Raw genomic sequence first — 16,485 nt, 5'->3', positions numbered from 1 at the left:
CTGGTACTGTGCAGCACCACGGTAGTTGCCTGTGCAGATATTCAGAAAGAGGGGAATACACAAACATAGTAAACATCTACAGTGAAGGTGATACCACAGACAATACAATTCAATACACCGTGATAAAACACAGATGCAAACAGCTACAAAGACATGAAAATGCACTATACACATCATGCGCATATCTACACACAACTGCAAAACAACAAAAATTAACAAAAAATTATAATACTTACCAGTGAGATGATCATGATCACGAACACGATCTTCTCCAAGTACTTCATCACATATCCAGCAGTTGACTGCGTTCTGAAACTCAAGCTCCAGTTCTGCTGTCATGCGAATTGGCTTGGTATCAGCCAAATCCTCCTGGATACTGCCTTCCAACTCTTTGAGACTGTCGAAAAAGTTGTGAATGGCATTCTAACTGCAGTCGTCAAACTCACCACGGACTTCACCGTTGGATCGGATGGCAGCATATCTACAAGAGCATAAAAGAAGAGGGAAAGTAAGAATAAGTGATTTTGAAAAAATGGAATCACACAAAATGCACATACTACAACACGAACACAATTAGGGGAGAACAAGACAAGAAGGAATAACAGCAAGCACTGTGCAGGTATGAGTACAGCAAACATTAGTCAAAAACAACACCAACAACAAAACATACCTGATGCTGCATGGTACATGACGTGCTGTGCGTACAGTGCTGCTGCCATGCTGTTCCTCCATCGGCTCAATGATGGCCTCCGTATCAGCGTAAATGATATATGGAGCCACCATCCTGTGCTTCAAATTTGTATATTTGAGGATGCTGTCCTTTGCTGTGGGCATGACTACTGGCACGGGCTTCATCACCTGACATCTCTCGCTGTGATGCTGCAGGGAGTCTGCTGTTTTGTGTGCGGAGAGGCATCGCAAGCAGTAGTGTGTTGCGTGTCTGTTCTTATTCTCACATGCACGACTGAAGTTTTTTATCCATGTGAAGTGGTTGTCATGAAGAAGGAGGTTGATGGGAGTCTCCTGTCGCTCGCTGAGATAGAGTGGGTACAGATTCCCCTCGTAGCCAAACACATTGATTGCAAGACCATTCTGTAACTCCACTTTGGGTACATCACTGAGAGTTGCAGGGAACATCACACCGTCGAACCGCAGCTCCTCAACGTACTGGGTGTACTTGGATACACGCTGTGGGTTGTAGTCGACGGGGTGCAGCGCTGACAACAACGCCCACATCAAACATCTGTCATCGTTGTTCTTTACGTTAATGATGGCCTTCTTTTTTTCTAATTTGGGCGGGATATCAGCTGCACCACCTACAGAACACCACAAAAATACAACGAAGGCTTTGCTCAGAGTAACACCACATCACAACTACACCCTCTCGTCAATCACGAAAAACTGTACATCTGGTACAAAACAATACATCTACAACTTTCCACAAGAAATTCGACAGGCTTGGAACAAACACTGCCGGATGAACAGAAACTCACCTCGAAGAGGAGTGTATTTTGCTGTGGACACATCCAGCTGTTTCACTCGAGAAACGATCCAGTCGGATCCGTTCTGCACCCACTTATCAATAAGACCAGTGATCCTCGCCACCATCGTCTTGACTGCACTATCAATGTCCCCTTCGCTGAGGATCCGAGCCGGTCTACTTCTAAAAAACGGGACGGCAGACGTACTACCCGTGGCCGACTCTTGTGTCATCTCCACCCTCAAAACTAAAACCACCTTGAACGGGTGAGACTGAAGCTCCTCGAGCAGAACCTGTCTGAGCTCGTCATGATGGCTGCTGAAAAAGACGAGAGGATCAGTTCCGGAACCTGGCAAAGAAAACTTTTTCAAAAAACCACGCACGGCACTCGAGGTGGGCAATCTGGGCTGCCTAGATCGTTTTGCACTTGGCTCCGCCATCGTCACGTCACCTCCAGCACCGCCTACAACATACTGAGGAAAAATCTCCCCGTACAGCGTATATGAGGTCGGCTATCACATTAGTATAGAGGACTTTCCAATGAGTCATACCGTGCGGCCTATGAGGATTCGGGCCAAAGATCATCGAGTTCACCACCGATCACCGGACTTGAAACGGAGCTTGGGTGGCAAAAAAAGAAGGCTGCACTGGAAGGAAACAGTGTTTTTCGAAAGCAGTTCCATTTTGCATACTGTAGTTTGAGAATACCAAAGGGCTGTTCGCGATCGGATGTTCCCACACCTGGATCGTCTTTGAGTTGTTATCGTTTTCCCTACGATGGAGAACGACGGAACCAGTGGATGACGGACACACGACTCGAGAACTTCGCTCCTTATGCAAATACTTCGAAGTACACGAATATTGTTCCATCACTTCGTTGGCGAAGAGAAAAGTCATGATCATCCCCTGTCACCCCAGTACGTATCGAACTAACTAACCAACTTGTTCAGCTCATTTGTGGCAGCACCAGTAAAGGCGGAAACACGAAGATGATTCCGAACACTATCAACTTACTTAGTTTGTTGGGGTGCAAGGTATAGCTGGAGTTTGATGATTGATAGTGCTGATGCTGATGGTAATGACTAATGTACCCAGCTCTATGCACGTACTTCTACATGACTGGTGGTGCTAGCTATTCTAGTACTGGCCCTGGGTGCAACTCATCATCTCTTCCATGCCAGTGTGTATGCCTCATGTTCTGCACAACGTGTATTTCCTTTGTCATGGATAAATACTCTGATCGACCTACTTGCGCAATCTTCTTCTGCTTCTCACTTGGTTGCTGCGCTGTGCAGTTCTTCATCTGCTGCGGCACATACTAGTACCCCTCATCTTCTGTCTTTCTGGTCAATTAGGTACATGTATTCAGCTTCTTGATCTTCTTGTGGTGAGGATCATCTTGATCTTACTTCTTGTGTAACTCTTGCAAAGGCAGTAATGGACGACACTCTACCGGTAATCAGCAACTGCTTATGGAGAATGCCAGGTCGAGGGACGACCAGGAAAAAACAATTGCTGTATTGGATGTGCATTCATCAGCGTGTTTTGAGATCAGGACAACAAGTTCGCCACTACACCAACTTTTTGGCTACATAGGAGCAATGATGATGATGGCCGTGTTTGACTTTGTCAGCTTTCGTGCTACCAGCCAATGCATGTCAACATTGTCATACTCGTACTGATAAGGAAGAAAAACCCACACATGCACACACACAAACACACACACACACACACACACACACACACACACACACACACACACACACACACACACACACACACACACACACATGGATACACTGACAGGCATGCAAAGCAAGAGAGACAGAGAGAGTCAGGCAGCGAAAGAGAAGTGAGACTACTTGTAGGTTATGGTCAAGGTGCTCCAATTTCTGCCCAGCTGAAGTAAAATCCATGTACACTATTTTCGTGTAGTGTTCATTGACGGTGCCAGCCACTGGTGAGTGACCCAGTGGTGTAGGTGTTGACATTCAGCACACATCACATTTCAGTCTCCAACGTAAATTCAGTCAAAACAACACTGCACTGCAGCAACATGGGAACATGCTTCTCCCAGGCCCACCATGCAAGTGCAGTGTGCGCCAAGAACAATTCCAGGTAATTCAGCAGCTACCCAAGGATGGACAGGTTCGGCAAAAACACTCCGCGAGTGCCTGACGTTTGCAAACGTATTTTGTTGACAGTTGTTGTTTCTTCCTTCGATTGGGCAAGACACCATAATGTGCCAACCCAGCCAGCAATGAGACACATGCATTTGTATCCTTCAGGGCTATTGTAAAGACTTTAGAGAGTCCTTTGCATATGTGCTGGGGACATTCACTAAATATTTAGAGAGGCCTGGATACCCAACGCAGGGGATTGGCTGAAAGGTCTTCGTCCATAGGTAAAATGGATCAATGTACTGGGCCCACGGATTCTGTCAATCTTCTCGCGGCAACGCCTCTTCAAGGCTGGAATAAACAGTAGAGTAACTGCGGCTAGTAATCCTCGCGACTTACCGAAACTATTCACCACATCAAAGAAAAGCAAAAGTGCTTCACCACTGCGACGGCCTGCAACATCATTTTCAACCGTACACCGAACAACACATTTGATTCTCTTTTTGCCACCCAAGCACATTTTACCGTAGGACACGGACTTGTCTTATGGGTGATCTTTGGGTGGACACCGGGAAGGCGCCAAAAAGGTGATGTAATGGAAAGTCCTCTATAATAACACGTGTACTAGTACACCTTGTGTTGCACTGCGTCTTTTCCGCAGGGCCACTGAAGGTCGCACGCTCCGCGTACTTATGCGCGCATGCGCAATATGTCACTGCACATCTACGATGTGCAAATCAGGGAGTAGTACGTATTTTACTACTCCCCAGTGCGAATGCACCGAACGTGCACAAGTGCACGTTCGCCACGGAAAAGAACATGATGACATTTATGGCATGACAGGGTCAAAGGTCAAACCCTGGGGGAGTCCCGGGGCCAGACCAAACGCGCCCGATACAGTGTGCCTTATTTAACCCAAAGGTCAAAGGTCAAACCCTGGGGGAGTCCCGGGGCCAGACCCAGCACGACCGACACAGTGTGCCTTATTTGGCCCAAAGGTCAAAGGTCAAAAAGTGTGCCAGAACCTGCCCCGCACTTACTACTGATGTCCACACCCTAAATCACATTTACATGAGAATTTTAACCAGGTGCGCGCCGCAGATGTTTTTGTTGATTCTGTGTTTATAATTGTAGTCATGGGTTGTCGTGATAAGGTCATCCGGCATCATATTGTAATGAAATCGTAATCCTGTTGATGTCGGTAAAACCTTTGGAAGCAGTTCAATGACTTCAAAGTGTTGCAAGTCCACGATTATCTAAAACAACACAGCAAAGTAGGAACAATAAACATGTATTAAAATGTAAACAAATACATTGCTGAGTCCGACACCTCGTTCCAACAACTACACTGATCCTGAGGATATAAGGGGCAAGGATATATGGTTGGAGGTACTGAGAGATAAACAAGGCACTCCGTAATAATAACATGTTACACGAAAGATATCCAGTCAAACCTCTTTAGGACGAACATCAAGGATCCGATGGCATTTGCTCTGTGAGTTTGTATTAACCCTATTTTTATAACGAGTGAATACAATTATTTCTCCAATACTGCAATAGAGACACGAATAGATTTCTTCTACAGCGAAAGATTCTAAGCCAGACCAAACCATTGACTCGTCTTTTATGAAACAAATGAGTCACTGAACCTCTCTTTAGCAACATGACGGCAACTGAAACAACAACAGAGAAAATACGATACATGTACAGCACATTTTTGCAGGTACAACAAACAGATTGCAAATCGTAATTCTTGCTCTACCGGCACGCAACTTTATTTGGGGCAGTGCAATCTCGGCGCTACTCACAAATCAAAAAGCCCAGACTCGAGTAAACAAATCCAATCGTACGAGATTTTCACGAAACTGCACCCATTGGCTTGTTTCGTATGAAGCAAACAAGTCACTGAATGCATGAACCTCTCCATAATGGAGATTTTCCCTGATATGCGAATTTATTTTGCATACTAGTACTCGGCCAATGCGTCCTTGAACCTTCGCCTCCAGATTGGGAACTGCCAACGATGCTATGCCACTGCAAAATTCAGATTCTACCCCATGATCGGAGCACGGAATACCGGAAGCAATCATGACCAGTGCCTTACTTGTAACGTACCAATGTACAATGAACATGAGTATTTCGACAACACATCTAAGCCTTACCGTCAAGAAGGTGAACTCGCGTTCTTCGCACACTGTTGGCAAGGGCAAAGAGATACGAATGGATCTATTAAATCCGAATAAAATCAGCACACTTTTCATAAATGAAAGAGTCAACACAAGCAAATGAATCAAAGGGAACTGGTCAACTCACCTGTCATTGAGTAATATTCCGTGAAAAGAGGTCTCAGCAGAGCCGAAGCGAAATAAGCCAGGACACGAAATATCCGAAACAGCTCATGCAAGAATCAGTTCCAAAGAAGGAAGTTCCTCGCGCATGCACATCCGAAAACGGACTGCACGGCATGCAACACAATGTCTGCCGTGCACGTGCACAGCACGCGGCTACCACCCGTTGGTAGATCTAATACCGAGCACCTTACGTAGAAACTTACGTAGCCTAAGTGAAGTACCGAGCACCTTACGTAGAAACTTACGTAGCATAGCGGTGTCGTTTTTCTGCCATGTGAACACAATAATAGAAAAGCTGACAGGATCGCTTTTCTAAATGTTTGCGACATCCTCATGCACAAGTAGTACTATGCACGTGCACTGCACGTGCACCCAGGGTCGAAACTGTACTCCATTTGTGTATGTCGCGTGTCGCATGTCGCAAAAGTTGATCTTTCTTCAACTTCTGCGACAGGTTTTTCTTTCTTCTTGGATTTATTTTCATGACATGCTCACTGATTTTACTTAGACTCTAAAAAATACAATAAAATAAAAAAACTTCTGCGACAGTACAGGTGCATTGCGATATAGCTTGCGACAGCTCGCGACAGGCAGTTTCTTGTCGCAACTGTCACAAATCTCGTGTCACATCGCAGAAAGTTGTACTGTGAATCGGCCTTAAGGCCCGAGTTCCACTGCGGCTCCGCAGTACATGCAGCGGAGCAGCGCGGTTCCACTGACACTCACCATTCGCGGTACCGCGGTAGTGCTCCACACTTTTTGATGACGTTTCATTTTCCTGCAAGTGCAGTGCTTGAACAAAGGAAAATTCAAAATTTAACATTTCCTGGCATTTTCAGGAGGTCAGTATGGATACATTGACGGTAGCAAAGTTTCTCCAGCGCTGTGTGAACTGGATCACGGTTTGCCAGTGTTATCTTGCTGCAGAGTGTTGGAGTGTTTTGAGTCTGTCTTGTTCGTTCTGCCGTTATGGCACGCAAGTACTGTTCTCTATCTTACCTTTTTTTGCAAATTACCTGTATGTGCCCAATGCGTTCCACTTGTGAAGCTTTCGACTTCGTAGTTTTCGGCTGTAGTTTATTACTTTTTGAAGTATTAGAATAGTGGTGCATACATGTATTTGCTCGTATTACATTCATGTCAATCATGTATGTCCGCGGCTTTTAACACTCAGTAAGTCTACGTCAACTATCTGTACAATGTCATGACTGTATACATGTACTTCAGTATCATTATTACATATCCAATATTGACTGAGTACGAGGTCAATATAGGAAATAAAAGCCGAGTGAAAGACCGAGGCGAAGCCGAGGTCTTTTACGAGGTCATTTATTTCCTATACTGACCAAGTACGAAGTCAATATTAGATTTATCACGACAAACAGTCCGTATTTCAAATTCCAGAACGATAACATCATGAATCCCGGTTTTAGGATTGCACAATCGTTGCACCACCACCTACTCATGCAGTGAAAATGCTGCACTAGGCACCGTTCAACTGCGCAACCCCTAAGCAGTCAAATATAAGCAGTCAATATAGCCCTAAGGAGTGAAATATGCAGGAATATTTGACTGCTTAGGTATGGCAAAAATCTATGCGAGTCAATACTAAGGGAGTGATAAAGTACAGTATAGTCACTCAGCGTTATTTGCAATAATGATAGTAATTTGTAAGAAAGGGTTTGCTCCCCACACTGGAGCTCGCGCTATTTCGCTGACTTTACTTGACACTTGACTGACTCACGACTGCGATCCAGAGCACACGAGAAGTCCAGCCGTTCTCACCGTCCAGGAGCAACACTGACTCGCGCTGCTATCTGGTGTTCACAAGGTGTTTGTGGCACTGGAAAAGGAGCGTCTCTGTACGTTTGTATCCCTGGCGATGTTTGTGGCTGGAGAGCACTATATACATATATATATAAGTGGTGCTCTTCAGGCACAATCTTCCTCAGCCTACTCAAGCTCAACAGTCCGTGCGCCAAGGGGTACTCAAGGGCTGATTTTATTTGCAACCGCGGGAAACGAAGTCACCAAGACGCCTTCATTTGAGGCTTTTGGAATTGGAGAATTTATTGAATTTAGGTATGGCTCTCGTCCCTTCTAGACAACTAACCAAGACCCTGTGGGGGCGGAAGGAGACTTCTTTGGCTCCGTGAATACACTAGCTATGCGGTGGTCTAGTTAGTTTGAGTGTGTGGTTCGTATTCAAATTGTTCCAAGCCGCAGTTCACTCGAAGGTCATCGTGGATACGTCTGCACTTGAAAATCAAGGCTGGAAAGGACTGCCTGGTGTGTCCGAACGGTAGGTTTTGCACTGAAGGCATTTTCTGTATGAATTATTGAAAGTGTCTACTTGTTCGAAATGCAAAAGAGATGGTCGTAGATCCTTGGCCCACAACACCCCACTAAATAAACTATGACCTGTCGTGAAATTATGTGAAATTGATCAACACAATCATCCACAAATTATTCCATGCCAAAGTACTGCAAATGCAAATAATGGCATCCCTTTACCTAGGTCATGTTTGTAGGGCCTTATGCCACATCTTTGCATGATTTCCTCATGCAAATCGTGTGCCTAGCTTCGAAAACACATTGCGCTAAGGGCCGAATATATACCTGTGAATCAGAACAACAGCACTCACTATTTCTTTCATGAGTGGTAATGGTCAGCTGAAAGGAAACTTCTATCCATCAACTCATAAGTAAAGTAATGACTAATCTCCTTGCTGCGCATGTGGTTCCTTCGTATTTACATGTACCGTAACGTACCGCCAGAGCGCCCCACCATCTCGTCCTTTCGTGGTCATATTGTGGAGGTGGTCTCCTGTCTGTAGGTTATACGACACGAACTTTGTACACATATTATTGCACGTTCTGCAGACAATCCGTACCTTCGAGCGGACACGAGCTCCACACAAAAACCTGCTTAGTGTGACCTTCGTACACTAAGTTGCTCACACAGTACGAACTTCGTTGCACTCTGCCATACGAATTTCCATTCCCTGGCTGTGAAATCTGTCGCGGCAAAATCAAGGTGGGGCGCTCTCGCGGTACTTTACGGTATGTGCGCCTCTCTGTGTTCGGTGAATGATTTTGAATATTTGCGCACGACTTCAGGATAGTGCACATTGTGTGGATGTACCTGCGCATGTAATCCTTTCATGATTTAAAAATTAGGAGCCATGCTTCTCATCACCGTGGACAAGTAAATGTCGGCCAATTACGTAGCGTTTGGAGACTTGCACAAGTACAGTTGCGTGTCAATTATGCGGCACCCGCGGAATAAAATGAATATTCTGGACGACTGAAGCTACAAAGCCATCTTGTGTTAACAGATCAAAAAGACAGTACTTCGAAGTACCTGTATTTATCACTAGTATTACCCTGAGACAGTCATACTCATCTCTAGAGACTGGCTTGTATTTAACTCTACGTAGTGGCAACTTGCATGATGCTGACTGTCTACATTTACTTGAAGTAGGACTATAAAATTAATACTAAATATAAGGTCTATAAGCTGTCAGTGTGATGCTGTTGGATACCCGACATGCCATGTGACTGACCGCCAGATAAACGACATGCGATTGTACCGGTCACAGTGTAGCTGGGGTTTCACGAAAAAATGAAACTTATACGATTGTGAGAAAAGTTCAGAAACCACATTTACACATACACACACGCGCGCGCACACACACACACACACATGCGTGCACGCGCGCACACACACAAACACACACACACACACACCTGTCCTGTTCTGTTGAGCCACTACCACAACTTGGCACAAGGATCGCATCGGCCCCAAAGGGGCAGTAGAGCGAAAGTGAGAGGTGTTGGCTTTCGAGTTCACCTATCCCTACGGTGAACGCAACCTCGATCGAAAGTCATGCCGAACGGATTTATCTACCACGCGCACGCGTGCGCATATACAAAACGGAGGAAGGATTACTTACTCTCCCTGTATGATGTATCTGTTGTATTCGTGAACAATGTCATTGATGTTTTTCCATGCATGTTTTGAATATGCGAGCATAACTTCCAACATCAAGCACATTCTTGCTTCTCATCAGCATGTACAAGTTTATGTTGGGCAGTTATGTAGCGTTTGTTTTACCGGCTGCGTTTGTTGGTGCTTGCAGGTCATTGGCATGCTGTCTGTTTCACAGAAGCTAGTGTAACAGGTTCACCGTACAGCTATGAATGCAATGTAGCGTGTCGAAGCCACTTCGGTATGACGTGATGCCTAATTCCCTGGTGCCAAAATTGCGAGTATGCAAGTGATCGTCAAGCCTGTCCCCTGTACAGTAGCCGTCTTGCCTTGTTACGCCTGGTTCTGACTCTGCGTTCTCGTATACTCCATGCAATGTTACAAGGAATACTGCTCCCTTCTCAAGCAACTCATTGGCAACAAAACGCTCGGCTATGCCGTGTAACTTTGCTGTGCGGTTTGTGCTTTGTCAATGTTGTATACCAGTTCATGATCTGTGCTTGCTGGTCTGTTTGTTTTCTCTCGCACAATTGAGGCGCTGTAGCACAGTGTACAGTGTCGATCATCCTGCCCAGGCTCTGATCTCACGTACCACAGTACGGTTTCTCTTGTTGCTCACTGTAATGTGCATGATACAAGCTCCTTGGTACTCCATCATCACCTGGTGCTGTTGCTGCCATTGTTGGACCCTGCTGATATCCTTCTCGCAATGCCCGAACGTTGTTCCAACGAATGCACAACTCGCTCTTAGTTGTCACATTCGGTTTGGTCTCGTTCCAGTCTTTCGAATTGAGTGAGTGCGTAAACTTGTATGAAGTGGTGAAGCAAAAGAGGTGCGCCGGCAAACGTTCAATGTCCGGGTGTAATGACGCACCAAGGCCCCGGGACTTGCGTCCAATTCCTGAGTGATTTTTGTGTGCCTAGCCTCTAGGTATCATACCATATTTGTTTGGTTCAACCGTTTTGGATGCCCACTGCAATACCATTCACTGTATTATGTGTGTATGTTATCCAAGGAATCTCCCATATTTTTGGGTGGACAAAACCTCGCCATAAGTCAGTAACCTGGCATTTTGCACCAACAGAACTCCTTGGATATCAGCGCCGTCTCAGTACCTGGGGACAGTTGTAAAGAAAAAGAAAAAATACACTTGGCCCACAATGCCCCACTAAATAATCCGAAGGGTGTCGCGAAGACGACAATTTCCTTAGCTTTCTTTCGTGGACGAAAAAAGACACTTCGCTTCGTCCGTTGCGCATGAAACGAAACATGAGGGTAGTGTTTATCAATTAGAATAGGTATCATGCACGAAGGAATGGCGAAAAGGTACTATGCTCGAGCGCTGGTCGTCGTCTTGTTTGTCTATTTTGAGTCCCATTGAGAATTTTCTTCTCCAGACCTCTCAAATTTCCCGCGGTTGCAAATAAAAGTGCAACTTCTAGACGACTTTTTTGAATTTGGCGCACGGACTGTCAACTGATGAGGGGTGAATTCCCCGAAACACTGTGTATTGAGCAGGGGGTGGTGCTTTCTTGCAGGTTGCCGAGTCGAAGGTTCGATGGACTTCTCGTGTGCTCTGGATGGCAGTCGTGAGTCAGTCAAGTATCAAGTAAAGTCGGCGGAATAGCGCAAGCTCCAGTGTGGGGAGCAAACCCTTTCTTACAAATCATCGCCGAAGTCGCAACCACTACTTCGTAGTAATAATAATAATAATGATGAGCGGAACACGAAAATCGATTTTGAATAACATAAAAATCCTTAAAAATTCCATGAACTCGTTGTTGTCTGGCCATGTCTGCATCGATTATACTCCTAATTGCACTAATAAAATTGCTTTCTCCACGCCGACTCTTTAAATAATAATAATAATAATAATATTGACTGGTTTTGAGGGAAAGAGACAAACGGGAAAAATAATAATAATAATTTTATAATAGCAATAAAAAGAACAAACTCTGCAGTCATCGCCACACTACAACGAAGTCATGAAAGTTTACCAGAATTAATTTTCTTGTCACATTCATCAGTGGAAAGTCGTGACTGAAGAGTAACCATGCTGAACGATGATTAAATATACATTCAATGATGTGTTACGAGAACAAAATACAGTGCCAAAATGGAAAGAGGGAAGGTGAGACAATAGCATAATAATATTGACTGATTTGAGGGAAAGAGACAATAATAATAATAATAATAATAATAATAATTCAAACAGTAGTTTGGAGGCGGTGGGAAAAACAGTTTCGTAATACGTATTCGCATGCAACGACGCAAATCCACACAATTCAGTAGACACTTTTTCTATCAAACGTTTTCTTTCCCTTCTCTTCAGGATAGTACAGGGAATGTTGGAAATTAGAAAAACACATAACTATATAGAGAATGAAAGAAAGAAAAAGTCAACACTTCAACATAGGTGTTAAAAATGATCAAAGTGTTAAAAAATCAAAAACAAACAGCTGCAAGTTGTAGACAAACACGTTGAACACATCAGGGAACACTTGTCACACTTTCACGAGGTGTGACACCAAACAACTGCAACGATAACACATTCTCCTTCTGTACACATAGTTCTGGATCTAGTTTACGAATATACAGAGCTTCTAACACAGCAAGATCATAAATGCAGACCACCTCATGAAACATTTCCGCACCTGTATGAGCGATCTTTTAGAAGAGCGCATGGAAACGGTCCTAGATTCCATTGCTCGCATCCGTGAGGAGGTGTCAGCCGTTAGTAACTCGTTCAATGGCTTGGATACTCGACTCAATATTGTTGAAAGAAGGCTTGAGAAGACGGATACCGGACCCTTGGAGCAAGCGATCAGGTCGCAAGGCGAAGAAATCCGACGTGTGGCTGCTAGCACGGACGTAACTTGCAGTCGAGTAAGGAAGCCCACTCCTACTCCAGGGCTGCGGCTGCGCCGGCTACAGATGGCTTTCGTGCCAAGGCTGCCCAGGCTGCACCAGACAGGACGAATGCAGGCTCAGTAACGGAGCCCGCACTTCAGGCAACGGTGACATCTTGCTATCAGCGCCCTGCACGCAAGCACGACCGGTTAAGGGGTGCCAGTCGGCTAAGGTGCAAGGCCGTCTACTTTGGCCGTGTTGATGTCGGTTGCTCGGCAGGTTCAATCGCTAAATGGTGCGAGGACCGCAGTGGGACTGTCATCAAATGCTCAGTATCTGCGGCACGGTATTTTGGTCTGGCGTATGCCCACCTTGTTATTTCGGAGGAGCATTGGCAGAAGGTCCAGAGTCTAGACTTCTGGCCAAGTGGCATTTCGGTTCGTGAATGGCGCTTCAAATCAGACCGCATCACTCAAGAGAACTGAGTGCGTCGCTCAATCCACTTGCGCCACCATTCCTTCCTGATTCTGGACGACAAACTAATAAAACTCCCAATCTTAACCCCTTTGCTGACTCATTTAGTCCGTCAGTTCCACTACCTTCTCCTACCCACCCAAGTGCACTAAGCGCTCTATTTCTCAACATCAGGAGCCTGCGTAACAAACTCAATGACATCTTACTGCTCACACAACAACTCAACGCCCCGGATATAGTCTGTGTCAACGAAACCTGGCTCGACGCCACTGTTTCGGACCAAGAAATAGCCCTGACTGGATATAGTGTAACACGCAGAGACCGTAGTGGTCGAGTAGGAGGAGGAGTTTGCATATACTGGAAGTCATGTCTTCCGGTAAAACCAAGAGACGACATAACAACTGATGGTGTGGAAAGTTGCTGGTGTGAAGTCGCTTGCAGGCCCCGCAGTTGTCTTGTTGGAACGATCTACCGCCCTCCATCTGAACCTGTGGGTTACTGGGACAAGCTAGACGAACATCTTTGCGCTGCTCTAAGGCCACAGCCAAATGCTATCGTTTGTGGTGACTTTAATGTGAATATTGACCTAAGTGCCAGGGACCCTCAGTATCACTACTTATCTGACTTGCTGAACAGCTATGCTCTGCATCACGGTGTCAACAAGTCTACGCGATTTAGCTCAACAGGACAAGACAGCACCCTCGATTTGATACTGAACAATTTTGATCCTTCCACTACAGCGAAGATCATCCCGGTCGCTTTCAGTGACCATGCTGCCGTGGCCAGTGACTTTCACCTCATTGTGCCTCGTGGATCTGACACCACACGTTTATACCGCAACTATCACCGGATAAACCACGATCACTTCTGGCGTGACTTAACCCAGAAGAACTTGTGTAGTATTACCGGCAACCCAAGCGCCATGTGGACCGAGTGGTCTAGCCGGTTTATTGAGGTTTTGGATGTCCATGCCCCACTTCAAAGTAATCACAGAACGAAGAAGCCTTCAGTGCCGTGGATTGACCGGCAATTGTTGTACTTACTACACAAGCGGAATAGGTTGCACCGAAAGTGGCTCTCTGCTAAGACACAGGAGACTTATGCTAAATTTAGTACAGCCAGACGTGCGGCAACTAGCTACAACAGGACCCGGAAACAGGAATTCTACAACTCCAAATTTCAGCAATGTACTGGAAATGCCAGAGAGACTTGGAAAATAATCAAGGAGTTGACAGGCAAACAGTCGACGTACAGGGATCCACAGTGCACGGTGGATGCGATTCGAGACACTTTTTCGAAAGTTGTGGAAGATCCAGCTCGCCCTGCACAGCTACGCCTACCCCTTGGGCCTCCACCTGCGGTGCACTTCTCGGAATTCTTGCCAGTCTCCATTGCAACTACTCGGAAAATGTTGGAACAGTTGGACACCAGAAAAGCCACTGGGAGTGATGATATTCCAGCAAGTCTCCTCCAGATGCATGCTGACATCCTGGCACCGTCACTCACGCTACTATTTAATAAGTCATTGAGAGAAGGACAGTTTCCTGCGGCAATGAAGGTGGGTAAAATACGGCCTCTGTTCAAGGCTGGACACCCCAGCCAACCCAAGAATTACCGACCAGTCTCCCTATTGCCGATAGTGTCGAAAGTGCTTGAACGTATTGTTCATAAGCAGCTTCTGCAGTACCTCAACACGAACAATTTCTTGCCTACTAGTCAGTTTGGTTACAGACACCAGCATTCAACAGCAGATGCCTTAGCGCTAGCTGTAGAGAACATCAATGAAGCACAAGCCGCTGGGCAGCACACAGGAGTAGCATTTGTCGACATGTCTAAAGCTTTCGACAAGGTAAAGCATAGCATTCTGGTTGAGGACCTCTTTGAACTGGGTCTCACTAGCACTGCTTTGCAATGGTTTTCAGACTACTTGATGTATCGCCGGCAATACGTGGAGACAGGAAAAACCAGAAGTACAACTTATGACAGCCAGTCAGGGGTTCCTCAGGGGTCAGTTCTCGGACCTTTGCTCTTCGTTCTGTATGTGAGGGATATTGCCGGCGACCTTGCCCCTCATGACGTCACCACTATTCAGTTTGCTGATGACATCTCGCTGCGTGCGAGCAGTCCACAGCCAGAAGTTGTCTCCCAGCGCCTCACTGCAGCAGTTCAGTACCTGGCCACTTGGTTGAAGAAACGTGGACTGATCCTTAACGAGACCAAGACGCAGATACTCGCCATACCACACCATAGAGCTGCAGCCCTCGACATCAATGTTGTATGCAATTCACAAGTCCTACCAGTAGTCACATCTGCCAAATACCTTGGCCTGCATTTTGACTCGGACATGAGTTGGACCACAATGGTGGACCATGTTGCTCGTCGTGTTGCCGGCAAAATTGCTGTCCTGCTGCGACATGCTTCCTCGCTGCCGTATCCATGCCGACTCACCTACTTCAGATCTATCGTTTTGCCTGAATTTTTGTATGCTTCTATTAGTTACTACCCGTATTTGACAGTTGCCCAGGAACAACGGCTACATAGGCTGTTCAAACGTGCCGCTCGGGCAGTCTGCAAGTCGCCACCGTGGACCAGTACTGCTCCCCTGCTAAATCGAATGCATGTATGTGATCTACAGGTTTCTGTGCACTTGAATATGTTGTGTTTCATCTGGCGATGTTTGCATGATGCATGTAGCACCCTGTTTGAGTCCTTTTTTGCTGTCGTGCCCTCAACTCGCACTCGGGGAGGCCAAAGCAACTTGCTTGTGGTCCCACCTGCTAGCACTGCTCGTTCTGCTAAGCGCCTAACGCACGCTGGAGCCATTATGTGAAATAGATTGCCACCAGCAGCAAAATGTTCAAATAGGTATTTGGATTTTAAATCTCAAGCCTTGCAGTATATATTATCAGCGACATAGGTTTTCCAATGCTTACTGGATTGATATCTGTTCGTTGCAACCAACCTTCCGTCATTTTTTCCTTTCTCTTTTTCTCTTGTATCTACTTTTTTTTTTTTTTTTTTTCCACAATATCCTTTAACATGTTATTCACAGTGGGTCCAATGTTATTAGGCATTTTGCCTGTTTTGATTTCCACTATAAATAAAGTATACAACAACAACAACAAAGATGTAACTTAGACCTTCCACGAGTCAAAATCGAAAAGATATCATCACTATACAACTTACGACAACTAGCACTGCCCGACAAATGACGCTTG

General features: G+C 45.6%; 1 protein-coding gene and 1 long non-coding RNA gene across 2 annotated transcripts; one reads left to right on the top strand and one right to left on the bottom strand.

Moving 5' to 3' along the window:
- Positions 1 to 423: 423 nt before the first annotated feature.
- LOC135821789 (uncharacterized) lies at positions 424 to 1,896 on the bottom strand. The gene is made up of 3 exons (XM_065334786.1): positions 1,494 to 1,896; positions 671 to 1,316; positions 424 to 481 (listed from the first exon to the last, which is right to left on the bottom strand). Exons 1-3 carry the CDS (start codon positions 1,711 to 1,713, stop codon positions 424 to 426), a joined length of 924 nt encoding a protein of 307 aa, XP_065190858.1. The 5' UTR covers positions 1,714 to 1,896.
- Positions 1,897 to 7,922: 6,026 nt separating this feature from the next.
- LOC135820647 (uncharacterized) lies at positions 7,923 to 10,752 on the top strand. The gene is made up of 2 exons (XR_010554159.1): positions 7,923 to 8,253; positions 10,094 to 10,752. It is a non-coding gene; the product is annotated as an uncharacterized LOC135820647 (long non-coding RNA).
- The last annotated feature ends 5,733 nt before the right edge of the window (positions 10,753 to 16,485 follow it).

The sequence above is a fragment of the Sycon ciliatum genome, chromosome 7, assembly GCF_964019385.1.
Source record: "Sycon ciliatum chromosome 7, ocSycCili1.1, whole genome shotgun sequence".
Taxonomy (NCBI): domain Eukaryota; kingdom Metazoa; phylum Porifera; class Calcarea; order Leucosolenida; family Sycettidae; genus Sycon; species Sycon ciliatum.
This window is presented reverse-complemented; position numbering and strand designations above follow the sequence as displayed.